The sequence below is a fragment of the Palaemon carinicauda genome, chromosome 11 (assembly GCF_036898095.1).
Source record: "Palaemon carinicauda isolate YSFRI2023 chromosome 11, ASM3689809v2, whole genome shotgun sequence".
Classification (NCBI taxonomy): domain Eukaryota; kingdom Metazoa; phylum Arthropoda; class Malacostraca; order Decapoda; family Palaemonidae; genus Palaemon; species Palaemon carinicauda.
This window is the reverse complement of record NC_090735.1, coordinates 9612709-9627664: the sequence shown is the minus strand read 5'-3', so window position 1 is coordinate 9627664 and position 14956 is coordinate 9612709. Positions and strand designations below refer to the sequence as shown.

The 14956-nt window shown below is 34.5% G+C and overlaps 1 protein-coding gene across 1 annotated transcript; it reads left to right on the top strand.

The window, feature by feature from the left end:
• Nucleotides 1-9137: 9137 nt before the first annotated feature.
• Nucleotides 9138-14852, top strand: LOC137649607 (pro-resilin-like). The gene is made up of 3 exons (XM_068382584.1): nt 9138-9149; nt 9626-9712; nt 14622-14852. The coding sequence occupies exons 1-3, from the start codon at nt 9138-9140 to the stop codon at nt 14850-14852; spliced, it is 330 nt and encodes a 109-aa protein (XP_068238685.1).
• Nucleotides 14853-14956: the final 104 nt, after the last annotated feature.

Genomic DNA, 14956 nt, shown 5'->3' with positions numbered 1-14956 from the left:
ATATATATCGCCACGTTCAAAGTCTGTATCATCGCACTCCACTCCAAAGACTCGCCATGATCGCTAAGGTAAAACGCTTCAGACGATTTACTTTGAATAGGATTAGCTGTTAATGCAAGTTCTAATCGATTTAATTCCCAAAATTATATTTAGTTCGAAAATGATTATATATCATGTCTTGCATGTGCCGTTTACATATAGTTTTTTCTCTTTTATTCAGGATTACTTTTATTGCTTAGTAACAATCACATTGAAATGCAGTTACAATCTCTGTAACAGTTCTGTTTGAGTAATTATACTGAAACTGCAGAAGAGATTTAACTAATTGAAAGGGTTTTTAACTTTCACAATTCCATCAGAACAACATTTTTTATTCACTGTTGTTTTCTTTCTGACAGATTTGTTTGTTGTTGTCCCTTGTGGGTGCCGTTTTTGGTGGCCCCTCCCAGCCCCAGTATGGATACGCCCCTCCCCCATCTCACGAGGTCAGTTATAAGTTGAAATCTTAAAAAAAGTTAATAAACTCTAAATTCATAATTATTTTGAAAGTATAATCAAATTAATCAAATCCAAAATCATTTGTTATAACATTTGATTTGAAATTGTTTTCTACTGACAGGAACCAGCCAAGTACGACTTCAACTACGCCGTCAAGGACGACTACTCGGGCAACGACTTCGGCCACCAGGAAGCCCGTGATGGCTACGACACTCAGGGATCCTACTACGTGCTCCTTCCCGACGGTCGCCTGCAGAAGGTGTCCTACAACGTCAACGGGGACTCGGGTTTCGTGGCTGAGGTCACTTACGAGGGAGAGCCTCAGTACAATCCAGCGCCCTCTTATGCTTAAGACGTCTACAGCATTTAGGGGACGATGATACGAAACTATTTATGTCAATAAACTATTGTTTTTAAAAGAAAAATGTTTTGATTAATGTCCTAATATTACTATACCTTTTAGTGATTGGTATCTTATAAGGATTATGCCTTACCAAAGCTCTTTTAATATATCTATATCTCTGTCAATATATATACCTATCAATCAATTTATCTAATTGCCTATCTATTAAGTAGTCTATCTACCTGCCTATATATTTATCTATTTTATTCCGTCTATCGATTAAAATCGAAACCTCAACACGTTTATCAGATAACAAATGGTATTTATAGGAATTGGGTCTTCTACAAACAGAATTACCAAACAATGAATGAAGTTTTACCTTCTGTTAACTTGGCAAAGTTTTTTGTGAATTTTCTAAGCCTCACACTATGTTGTTGTCTTTAAGATTTGCGGCTTTCATAAGAAAAGCGAAATAATATTAACACCACTGGAAAGTTAATTTCGAATTATCTTAACCAAATGCTAGAAGAAAAGGTCGCTGGTTTCCGATGCGAAAACTAAAGAATTCAGTTCGCAAATTATCACTAAGAAATACTGAAGAATACCCTTATTTTCAATGGGTAGTAGGTTAGGTAAGGCACCATAGACCCGTTGTGATACTATCGCTAGAGTGTTCTTGAGCCCTTGAATGGCCAGATATTACCACATTGGATCCCTCTGATAATAGTCTGGCACATTCTTTACACGTTCTCCTGGTTTCTCATACACTTGACAACACAAAAGTAACAGAAAAAATCGTTTTCATTCAAGTGGTCAACTATTGCACTGTAAATATTCTGTGACTACTTTCCACTTGGTAGTGGCAGAAGAGACTCTTCACCAGCTCTTCTAGGACACTAGAATAAATAATTGTTCTCCACTTGGGTAGTACCATAGCCTCTGTACCATGGCCAACCACTGACTTGAGTTAGAGTTCTCTTGCTTGAGGGTAGGCTACACTCAGGCACACCCTTCTATCAGTTTCCTGGTTTCTTTACTTCACTGGGCTATTTCCATGTTGGAGTCCTTGGACCTATAGCATCTTGCTTTTCCAATTAGTGTTGTAGCTTAGCTAATAATAGTAAGAATAATAATAAGATATCTTTTCATGTGTGGGAAAATATAATCAAAAGGATGAATGAACTATTGTTTTAGATATATACGTTATAACCATTTAGCACACGACCCTGTCGTGGACAGAATCATCTTCATGATCAGGATGTACGTAGGGAGCAAATTTTTGTAGTTAAGAAAAAGTATGATTTTATGAAACTATGGACATGTGGTGTTACTCGATGGACATGAATTTAATGAGATCGGTGTTACTCTATGGACATGAGTCATGGTATGACAATGAAACAATCTCCAATAGATTTCGCAGATTTGAGAACAAAACCCTCAGAAGGATTTCAGGAGTTGAATGGCAGAAAAAGGATTGGAAATGAAACTATAAGATTGATTACTCGAGTGCCATATTTGGATGAGATTATGAAGTGGGGTAGATGAAGATTAGTTCACCAAACGTTTAGCTGGGCTCCACAAGTCACTAGAAGAGTTGGAAAACCCAGTCCTACCTGGCTGAGGACTATGAAGCGCGAAGTAGGAGATAATGAAAGGAGAAGCATTGAATTGAAAGCTCAAGATAGAGGCGACTGGCGAAATCTAACCTAGGCCCTTTCCGTCAATATGCGTAGATGATATATATATATATATATATATATATATATATATATATATATATATATATATATATATATGTATATACATGTGCATATATATATATATATATATATATATATATATATATATATATATATATAACATTTCGACAATGGCTCTCCCAACGTAATCAAGCACTCTAGTAGCATAGGACTACAGTACTTTTTTTTTGAAAGTTTGGTTATTGGTTATGTCATTTCACGTCCTACTCATTTATTCCTTTCTCTCTCAGTCTCCCTGTAGATTTAATCTTTCTTACCTATAACAGGAGTTCCGTCGAATAAAAATATCATATCATAGATGGGAAAGTAAAGGACATCCTTAGACCACGTAAATAAGAAATACATGTGGACAATATAATGATAATTACTGTAAATACTATATTTCCTTGCATTGTACACTTCATACGACATGATAAACTTCCAATACTGACTTTTATAAGAGATAAAAACATCTTCCATTGAAAGATGGTTTTTATATCCCGTTAACATTAGCATCAACCTAATTATGAGTTACCTGTGTACTTGAGAATCCTTTCCATAAGTTTTTAAAGATATTTATATTTAAATATCTTTCATTCTAAAATGGCTGGATACGCACAGCTTCGGAGAATATCTAAAGTCAAATCATAAGCTAAGCAACTTTCCTCACTGGGCTATTTTTCCCTGTTGGAGTTCTTTGGCCTAATGCATCCAGCTTTTCAAACAAGGGTTATAGCTTAGCTTATAATAGTAATAAAGATGATAGTAATAATATTAATGATAATAATAGAGTAATGAGTTATTGGTATGCCAGAGATCCCATTCTCTCTTCTCGTCGGACCACGAGCAAAGGAAAGGCAATGTCAAGGACAGATGATGGGCGTTGTGACAGCGAAGAGCGTCTTTGGCAGGGAGGACCTTTCTCCTGCAGCCACAAGAGGCTCCTCCCTCTTAGTCTCGGACTAGACCTATATATATCGCCATGTTCAAAGACTATCATCGCACTCCACTCCAAAGACTCACCATGATCGCTAAGGTAAAACGCTTCTGACGATTTCCCTTGAATAGGATTATCTCCTACTGCTAGTTCTAATCAATTTAATTCCCATCAATATATTTAGTTTGAAAATGATTATGTATCATGTCTTGCATGTGCCGTTTACATATAGCTTTTTTCTCTTTTATTCAGGATTACTTTTATTGCTTAGTAACAATCACATTGAAATGCAGTTTCAATCTCTATAACAGTTCTGTTTTGAGTAATTAAACTGAAACTGCAGAAGAGATTTAACTAATTGAAAGGGTCTATAACTTTTATGATTCCATCAGAACAACATTTTTTATTCAATGTTGTTTTCTTCCGGACAGATTTGTTTGTTGTTGTCCCTTGTGGCTGCCGTCTTTGGTGGCCCCTCCCAGCCCCAGTATGGATACGCCCCTCCTCCATCTCACGAGGTCAGTTATAAATCAAAATAATCTGATAACATCATCATTTATAATAATTTCCAACCAATTAAAATAGTAAACAGAGAAGAGTTTAAGGTATTCATTGAATATTTTCGTAAACTGACAGGAACCAGCCAAGTACGACTTCAACTACGCCGTGAAGGACGACTACTCGGCCAACGACTTCGGCCACCAGGAAGCCCGTGATGGCTACGACACTCAGGGATCCTACTACGTGCTCCTTCCCGACGGTCGCCTGCAGAAGGTGTCCTACAACGTCAACGGGGACTCGGGTTTCGTGGCTGAGGTCACTTACGAGGGAGAGCCTCAGTACAACCCAGCACCCTCTTATGCTTAATGAACCTGATGGCGAATTTATAGATTATTTTCTATTTATCGAATATGATTAATAAAACATATTTTTTATTAAAAGGCAATTTTTTTAAATTCCTATAAAGAAACATATTTCCAAAAAATGTGGAATAAATTTGGGTGATAATAGTTTTAATTTTTAAACTCTCTCTCTCTCTCTCTCTCTCTCTCTATATATATATATATATATATATATATATATATATATATATATATATAAAATAATCGGGCAAGTAATAAAAGTAAACGAAAATATGAACGATACATTTTTAATTCAATCTTCGCGACACAAATATGCGCAAACAAAATCAAGAGACATGCAATGAAGTACTTTTCTGGATATATATATATATATATATATATATATATATATATATATATATATATATATATATTATATGTGTGTGTGTGTATAGGCCTATACATATATACACATATATACTGTATATGCTGTGTATATGTATATATATATGTATATATATATACATATATATATAATATATATATATATATATATATATATATATATATTTACGGATTTATATAATATATATAAATAAATATTTATATATATACATATTTTTCTCTCTATACATATATGTATATATATACATATATATAAACATATATATATATATATATATATATATATATATATATATATATATATATATATATATATATATATATATATATATATATATATATATATATATATATATATATATATATATATATATATATATATATATACAGTATATATATATATATATATACATATATATATATATATATATATATATATATATATATATATTTGAACTAAATATGAATTTTATGACCATTATTATTTCAAAATAATATAAACATATATATATTAACACTATGATACGAATTTGATAATTATTAAGTAACTATCTATTCCAATCAGCTATCATGTAAAAACAAATATAAAATCAATCAAGACATGAAGGAACTTGTGAACTGTTTTCTCTATCTTACAGCAGGAGTATTGATAACATTGCCTCTACACCGCACGCGTTTCATACACGATCATTTAATCTAATAATATTGTTTTTTTTTATCTGTTGCTCCTTCCCGCACTGATAACAGAATAAAGCATTTAAGCTTGCCATAGCATGTTTTACTTTGTTTGAATTTTTGTGCCATTCTTCCTCTCAAGTGTGTGTATACAAGCTCATTATCTGCTGAATAAACATGACTCGCATTCATCTCGCCTCTCTGTTAGCACTCCCTCGAGACCATCGTATGTTTCAGATTGTTTGAATTAGTGTGACATTCTTGCTCTCAAGTGCTTGTATGTAAGCTCGTTATCTGTTGAATAAACATGACTTGGATTTACCTCGCCTCTCTGTTAGCACTTAACCTCGCACGCCTCGTTAGGTATTTACAAATGGATGTAAATGAACCGTCAGGAATGAGTCTTTCTTTCACAAAATCATTCCGTTCAATAACGCTATTTCTCTGCAATGACGAAAGGCAGAATTAATAGGATGAATGTAAACTCGTACTCAAATCAATTCATTTGTCTTTCTGTTATAACAGAGGCGTTGAAAGCCAAAGGTCTTTCTTGCTGCTTGTTAATAGTGGATGTTTACAAATGGGAGTAAACAACAATTATATTCATAGCAGATATATTTATCTGTTTTGAAAGCCATTTTGAATAAACAATAAAACCAGAATGTTCCGAATATCATTTTCATTCTAGAAAACCAATTAGCATCTCTAACTTGACGTAAAGAATGGTAAAATATCAACACTAAATATTTCCTTTCTAAGGAATGACCTTCAATGTCAGGATGCCAGAAAACTTCAAATAATTAATTCATTCTATTATACAATCTTTGAAGTTCAGATGTGTTTAGGATCTTCCCTTCGATTTACCAATATTCATTGAAGACAAAAGTCTAAATCATATTTGTATCAAATGTGTATTTCAAGTTGAATAACATTTTATGAGCTCCAATGATAACACAAGTACCACGTTTGAAATCGCCAGAAGTCAAAGGAAGTTTGAATTTCAAATGAATCATGGGAATGCGGTAACTGTAGATCTTGAGAGAGAGAGAGAGAGAGAGAGAGAGAGAGAGAGAGAGAGAGAGAGAGAGAGAGAGAGACAGTGTAAAGGCTGCAGAATACTATCAAAAATTTTCAAACCTTTGTCAGGAGAAGGCTTGATTAAGAGAAGGAAACTTGAAGAAGACATGGGTGATTAAACAGCATCATTATTATTATCAATATCATTACTATTATTACAAGCTAAGACAAAAACCTAGTTAGAAAAGCAGGATGCTATACGCCAAAGGACTCTTAACGGGGAAAATTGGCCAGTAAGGAAAGGAAACAAGGAAATATAAAGACTACAAGAGAAGTAATGAACAATATAAACTATAAAACAAAAAATCAAGAGGAAGAAAAATAAGATAAAATAGTTTGCCCAAATGTACCCTCAAGCAAGCGAAATCTATCCCCAAGACAGTGGAAGACCATGAGAAACTAAAATGGCGATAGAAATATTGTTGAAGGAATTGTAAGACATGTTTAGATAATTAAGAAGTTGTAGATTTTGATAAAGTTTAGAAAAGGGATTGTAGATAAAGTGTTTGCGGAGGAAATAGAATAAAGATCACGAAATTGCTTGGAAAATGGAGAAGGGAACACATGAAACAGAAAGTACAGGATTATTGCCAAATAACAAGGGAAATATAGGAAATTAGCTGTCCGATAAATATTCAAATTCAGCTATAAAACTGCAAAAAAAAAAAATGTAAACTTCAGAAATTTACTTTTAAAGGTTTAAAGGTCGCTCATGAACGGCAGAGGCAATGAGAAAGGGACAATACCCTAACGACTAACCATGTATGAATATAATCAGTGTCCAGGCCCCCTTTCCACCCAAGCTAGAACCAGGAAGGGCCAGGAATGGCTGCTGATAACTCAGCAGGTAGACCTATGGGCTCCACAAAACCCGCATCCCTAGTTCACAAGGATGGTGAGGTTGCAGACATTATAGGAACTAACGAGCTTGAAAGGGTAGGGACGTTTCCAATAACCCACTACTCAATTCATAAATGTTTTTTTTTTTTTCTAAGTTTTCTTTTTAAATTAAATATTGTTTTGTCTTACATAATTAGTAGCACACGTAAATAATTGAATGTGTATAAACACAAATGTTATGGGTCATTCTCTGAATCAAAGAATTGAAATAATATCGACGTGATTTCAGCAGTACAGTACGCCACTTGAGTAACAGTATTTGCAAATATTAAGGATAAACAGAATCAACTGACCAAGGAAATCTAAAATCAGATGAATATCCTTCAAAGTATATCGTCGAAATATCTGTTACCATTTTATTTACTTCCTCAGTAAAGATACCTTGATACAAAATGCAAATAAAACTGCTTTTTGCATGATTATACTGTGGCAACGTTGGTCTTAGGTGGTAACAGAGAGGGAGGTGAGTTCAAGTCACATTTATTCAACAGATAACGAGCTTATATACAAGCAGTTGAGAGCAAGAATGTCACAAAAAATAACAAATCTAAAGCATGCAATTGCAAGCTTAAATAGATTATTCTGTTATCATTGCGGGAGAGAGATAAATTAAAAAAAGCAATAGCATTAGTATATGAGCGTGTATGAAACACGAGCGGTACAATACAGATACGAATGGATTTCTCTTCTAGATTTCAGATATCACTTTCCCAACGATCCAATTTCCCCATCAATAACTTCGTATGCAATTTTCATCTAACCAATACAGAGTACGTTACTATCGTTCCGAGCTTTCGTGGCCTGTGCTCCACGATTTAGGTAAAAGTTTTGTGAAGGAAAAGTTATCTGAATGGCATTTTTATACATCCAATTTGCCTCTTATGAACTATGTTTAGAGCTGAAGGACCCTCGGGGTCTCAGGGGTTGAAGCCTACTCATGAATTACATGCGTCATCTACTCAAAGATTCTTGAACGCAACTCTTTTCCTCCTTTCAGTCTTAGATCCTTCAAATTTCCATGACACCACGTGTTTTTCAGTAGACGTCTTATAAACTGATACGTTTAAATCTCTATCAGAACATGTTTCGTTTTGAAAAGTATTAACAAGTAAGATTTGACGGAAGTATTATGTTGTATTTTTTTTTTAAGCCAACATTAGAGTTTACAAACTTGAACCCTTTAAAATTTGAGGGAAAGGTTACACCATGAATAGAAAAAGGTGTACGAAATTGTCAAAAATAGGAAGTGATCCCTTCGAAAAATTAAATTCGGTTGATTTACAAGCCATAGATAAATTTTAGGCCATTTAATAAACTCCAGCCTTAGAATAGCAAAGTCAAATTGCTCAAAACCTAATTCACTAAGATAAAAAATGAAATATCCTTTTGTCTCGAGTAAGAAATGTATCTAGAACATACTGACAAAAGCTATTCATAAAGATTTCCTGACATATATAGGTGACTTTCTGTGCTAAAAAAAAAAAAAAAAAAAAAAAGTACAGTACATTCGACCTTCAGAGGAGACCATTTACAGTCGTCCGTCAAGGATGAGAGGGGCTCAGTAGAAATTCCTTCTCTTTTAACCCCTAAGGACTTCCTTCCTCTTCTTCTTTCTCCTTCAGGCTTCGACCTCTAAGACCATACGACTTCCTTTCTCTTCTCCGTTATATAAAGGCGAGTATTCTATTCCCTGACATCACAGTCCTCTTCTCTTACACATCATGATCGCTAAGGTAACAAATAGGAAGCGTTGAACCGTTGTGGAATTCTTGCAATTCTTAGATGTACAGTTGGACACAGAAATTCCAGCCATCCGACTGATTGAGTGCATCCTGTCAGTCTGTCTCACCCTTATTGCTTGGCGAGTAATCAAACAGATAAGTTTAGGGAGCGATAGGTGGTCAGCCAGGCTACATACAGCTCTTCAGTTAGAGTGACAGGGTGCACTTCTTCAGAGTGAGGTGTACTAGGAATTCCTGTATCTAACTGTACCTTTTTGAAGAAAATAAGTTCGCTGAGCTTCGAGTTTTCCAAACGATTCTGTTTTATTTACTTTATTCATTGGGGGGTTTACTATCCACATTTTCCGCTATATGTGAACCATGACTTGAAATGTATAAAAATGTAAAATTTCGAAGTTACTGAATTCAGGAAATATATTCCCAAAATATGAATTATGCAAACCTAACTAATTCCTTTTCTCTTATAGACTTGTTTGGCTTTGGCCTTTGTTGCCACTGTCTTGGGTGCCCCATCCCAGCCTTCCCATGGCTACGCCCCTCAACCTACTTACGAGGTAAGAAAAGAATTATAATTCTTGTAGGTATAAAATGGTTCCAGCGATATGTACTAAATATCGGAAAAGATTTAAACGTCAATTATTTTTATCATATGGTTAAATGTAGTGTAACTTATTTTAAGTTTAACCCTATGAAAAAAGAGTTCATATAGAAATAAAAGATGAAAGTCCCCACTGATTAATGGCCTGTTTATCTTATAAACATCTAACCGAAATCATCCTCTAAAAGTTAGCATTAATAAATCTTTTTGTGCTGGCAGGAACCAGCCAAGTACGACTTCAACTACGCCGTCAAGGACGACTACTCGGGCAACGACTTCGGCCACCAGGAAGCCCGTGATGGCTACGACACTCAGGGATCCTACTACGTGCTCCTTCCCGACGGTCGCCTGCAGAAGGTGTCCTACAACGTCAACGGGGACTCGGGTTTCGTGGCTGAGGTCACTTACGAAGGAGAGCCTCAGTACAATGCAGCGCCCTCTTATGCTTAGGACGTCTATTATGAAAAGATGAACCGAAACTATTTATGAAAGATTTTTCTTTTCTTTTTTTTCAAATAAACTATCGATTAGATGAATATCGTTTTTATTTGCTTACCCTTCAATTCAGTCGTAGGCTTACAGTAATTTAAGACTATTACTCAAATCTGGTTTTTCTATCCACTAATTTGGATATATCTGTCTATCTCTCTAACTATCTATCTATCTATCAATGTATATATATAATAAATACACACATATATACATATATATGGGTGTGTATTCACACACACACACACACACACACACATATATATATATATATATATATATATATATATATATATATATATTTATATATATGTATATGTGTATATATATATATGTATATGTGTGTATATTTATATATATATATATATATATATATATATATCAACACAACATTGTGCTCAAATAGAAATAAGTTTCTATCTCATACTTAGGATCGAACCCTAGCCCTTCTAATGAAAGGCCAGGTCACTTTCAACCATACCACGATAGGCCAATCAATTATATATATATATATATATGTATATATATATATATATATATGTATATATATATATATATATATATATATGTATATATATATATATATATATACAGAGAGAGAGAGAGAGAGAGAGAGAGAGAGAGAGAGAGATATGGGTGTGTATATTCAAATATATATATATATGCCTACCATATGTATATGTGTGTACAGTATGTGTGTAAATCTATACATACCTATATACACACATATATGTATAGGTACATATATATACATATAAATACACAAACACACAAACACACACACACACACACATATATATATATATATATATATACACACACACACACACACACACACACACATATATATATATATATATATATATATATATATATATACGGATAGAATGGTGTGAGAACCAGAGAAAGGATAGTGGCTGTAAGCAAATTGTTTGGGGATAGGGAAATGACGTAAAAGGAAAATCCAGAAACTGGTAATTGAGTTTGGAAGTATCTGCAAGAGTAAATAAAAAAAAAAAAAAGATTAAAGGGATGAAAATAATTGGAAACAAAAAACTGGAGTAATGGAAGAATTGAAGTGTTTTATACTTACAAATGGTTGATGACAAGATGAGAGAAGAGGTGAGTTATAGAAGAACAGCAAGAAATGGAACAGAAGGTGAACAAGAAATTGGTAAGATACTTGAGCTGTCACTGGAAGCCAAAGTGGGAATGAATGGATTATCAAACCATCTATATCTAATGAAAGTGAAGTATGAATGTTGAATGTGAATGAAAGGAAAGAGGTTAAACCTATTGCGATAAACTGATTGCATAGCGTGTGCAGTGCAAGAAGAGCTGACAGAGTGAGAATGTGGAGACAAGCAGTCCAAAGGGTTGGCATTGGTGAAAGACGATTTGGTCTTTTCATGTGGTTTGGTACTGTGGAAGGAACAGACGGCTAGATGTTCGTGGAAAGATGGTATAATTAAGAAATAGTAGGAGGTAGGATGGAGATAGTTTGGACATGCTCTTCGCACTCCCCAAGAGAGATTAGTTCACCAAACTTTCAACTGGGCTCCACAAGTTACTAGAACAATTGGAAGACCCAAGCCTAGGCCTACATGCCTTAGGACTATGAAACGTGAAGTAGTAGATGATGAATGGAGAAGTATTGAATTAAAAGCTCAAATAGAGAAGACTGATGAAATCTAATCAAGGCCCATTTGCGTCAATAGGCGTAGGAGATGATGGTGATGAGAAGGAGGTGGTAGGATGAGAGAAAAGGCTCTAAAATGTTGGTTATATGATAATAAAGACTTACTGGAAAGGATAGGACTCAATATGGGCTAGTGCAAGAGTGCGTCTACTCTCAGTGCCCGAGATACAAAGGCTAAATGGTGTAACGTGTCAAAGAGCTGAATGGTGTAATGTGTCTATGAGATGAATGGTGTAATATGCCTAAGAGCTACATGGAGTAATGTGTCTAGAGCTGAATGGAGTAATGTGTCAAAGAGCTGAAAGGTGTAATGTGTCTAAGAGCTGAATGGAGTAATGCGTCTAAGAGCTGAATGGTGTAATGTGTCAAAGAGCTGAATGGAGTAGTGTGTCAAAGAGCTGAATGGTACACTGTGTATAGGAGGGTTCGATACTTTTGTGATGTACTGTACATATAGGACGCTACTAATCTTGTTAAATTCTTAATGAACTGGATCATCATCATGATTCTGAAGATAGAGGATGAATTTTTCAGTGGTCTGAGAATTATTTTATGGAACCACCTACTTGTCAGAAGAAACGGCTTATTGTTGAGGAATGGCGAATAGCAACTTTATTTCTCAAAAGAATTTCCTTCCAAAAGTCTTTGCTCAGTGAATTATTAACATCTCTGAATATTTACAAGGGACTGTTACTCATCCTAAACGAATCCTTATCAAGTAAACAGTATTTTTTGCAATGTGCATTTTGCAAATAAACATATATTAGCTACGTTTCATCATAATATCATTATGTACTTCAAATTCATTTTTTCCCAATGGAACTTGTTTAAGATAAATGTAATCTTAATTTAGATTAACGTTAAGTTTCTAAATGTTCAACTGAGTTAGTATTTAGGAATGCCCATAAATCTTTACTGTAATCCCCACCTAAAGTATTACTAAGAGAGTACAGCAAACATTTTTCAATTTTCTTTATTGTTTCAGTCTGTATTTGAAATTTTAAAAAATATCTTTAATCTTTCTTTTAAGTTTATCATACTTTTACAAGGATTTTGAACATTTAACTGAGTCACTTGTTTATCCCTGGCTTTCAGACACTTATTTACAAACATATCTGGTTACATTATAATCTATTCAATCCTTTTCCATTAGATGTGAAAACTGTATAAACAAACGATGTTTTGCATTGCTAGTTCTAAGTAATGACATAAAACATTAAAAAAAGATATAGAGAGTGAACAGGAATGTTGGTATTTGAATATCTTTAATATCACTTGTCATTGTGCTAAATTATTCAAATACTAATAAATAGAAACAGTGAGAATTTTGGAAATCTTTCTTAGAGCCATTTGGCCTCAAATCCTTATAGGAGTCTTTTTCAGCAATAAATTAAATCATTATCAAGAAGTGTAAACTTTAACGGTATTAGTGTATATATATATATATATATATATATATATATATATATATATATATATATATATATAGATTGTCATTATCGCTTTCCCCTAGCACAGATAACTTGTTAATACCTGTATGTATCAATCGCCTTAAAATTTTGTGACCTTTCGCGGAAACTTGTTATAAAAGCTCGCTGTTTGTGGAAATAAAGTCAATTACATTCACTCCGCTAATCAGTTAATACCTAACTGGTGCCTCCGAACAAGAGAAAGTATTAACATCAGAAAAGATCCAGATTAATAAGGATAATCTGTATGAAGTATTAGGATACCTATAATAAGCACAATGATAGGAGAAAGGAAAGGCTGTCACGTGAATGCGACAAATTAGTAGACTTTAGCTTCGAACCAAAGAACATCTTGAAGATAGAAGATAACAGTAATAGCCATCCGGACACGCCTCGTGAAGACAAGCAAATATTAATATCACAAAATAAAATGAAAATACCACTTAGAGACTGTTATGAATGTATGCAATATTGTCCCATAATACGTGTACAAATATCCAAAGACTAAGCTCGTTATGTAGTCCCAGAATGATTCCACTTTTGGGCTGTGTGCTCCGGCAGTGTCAAGGACAGATGGGTGGAGCAAGAGAGGAGGTCTTAGTTCTCTGAGAGGACCTTTCTCCAATAATCTAAGTGAGTCCTGACTCCTCCTTCTCCGACTTCACGTATATAAGACCATCTTGCAGCTGTGTTCCAGCATATCCCATTCAGAGAACTCATCATGATCGCTAAGGTAAAGCAAAGCTAACTATTTATTTTTGGAATATGACATAAATCTTGTTTCTGTGAAAGCATTTCATAGCAATAAGATATAATTTTAAAGAAGTTTCATTAATATCTATTCAATCATCGAAAAATAAATACTACGATGCTTCACATTTAATTCATGTTTTATAATCATGCAGGAACCATACAAGTGATAAACTTAACTGAAAGGAGTCTACATTAATGAAGCAGTTACGGTTCACGAAACCAAGACATTAATCATGTTCCATTCCTGTTAGATTTGCTTGTCTTTGGCCCTCGTGGCTGCCGTGTTTGGGGCCCCCTCCCAGCCCCAGTATGGATACGCCCCTCCTCCATCTCACGAGGTCAGTTATAAATTAAAATAATCAGATAACGTCATTATTCATAATTTCAAAACAATTGAAAGGGTAACAGAGAAGAGTTTAAGGTATTCATTGAATAACATTTTCGTAAACTGACAGGAACCAGCCAAGTACGACTTCAACTATGCCGTCAAGGACGACTACTCGGGCAACGACTTTGGCCACCAGGAAGCCCGTGATGGCTACGACACTCAGGGATCCTACTACGTGCTCCTTCCCGACGGTCGCCTGCAGAAGGTGTCCTACAACGTCAACGGGGATTCGGGTTTCGTGGCTGAGGTCACTTACGAGGGAGAGCCTCAGTACAATCCAGCGCCCTCTTACGCTTGAGTTTAGTCACGAGTTAATAAATTTCAGTTTATTTATTGAATATATTTAATAAATTCTGTCTTTACAAAACACTTTTGTCTTTTTGTAGCAAAATACCACAATTC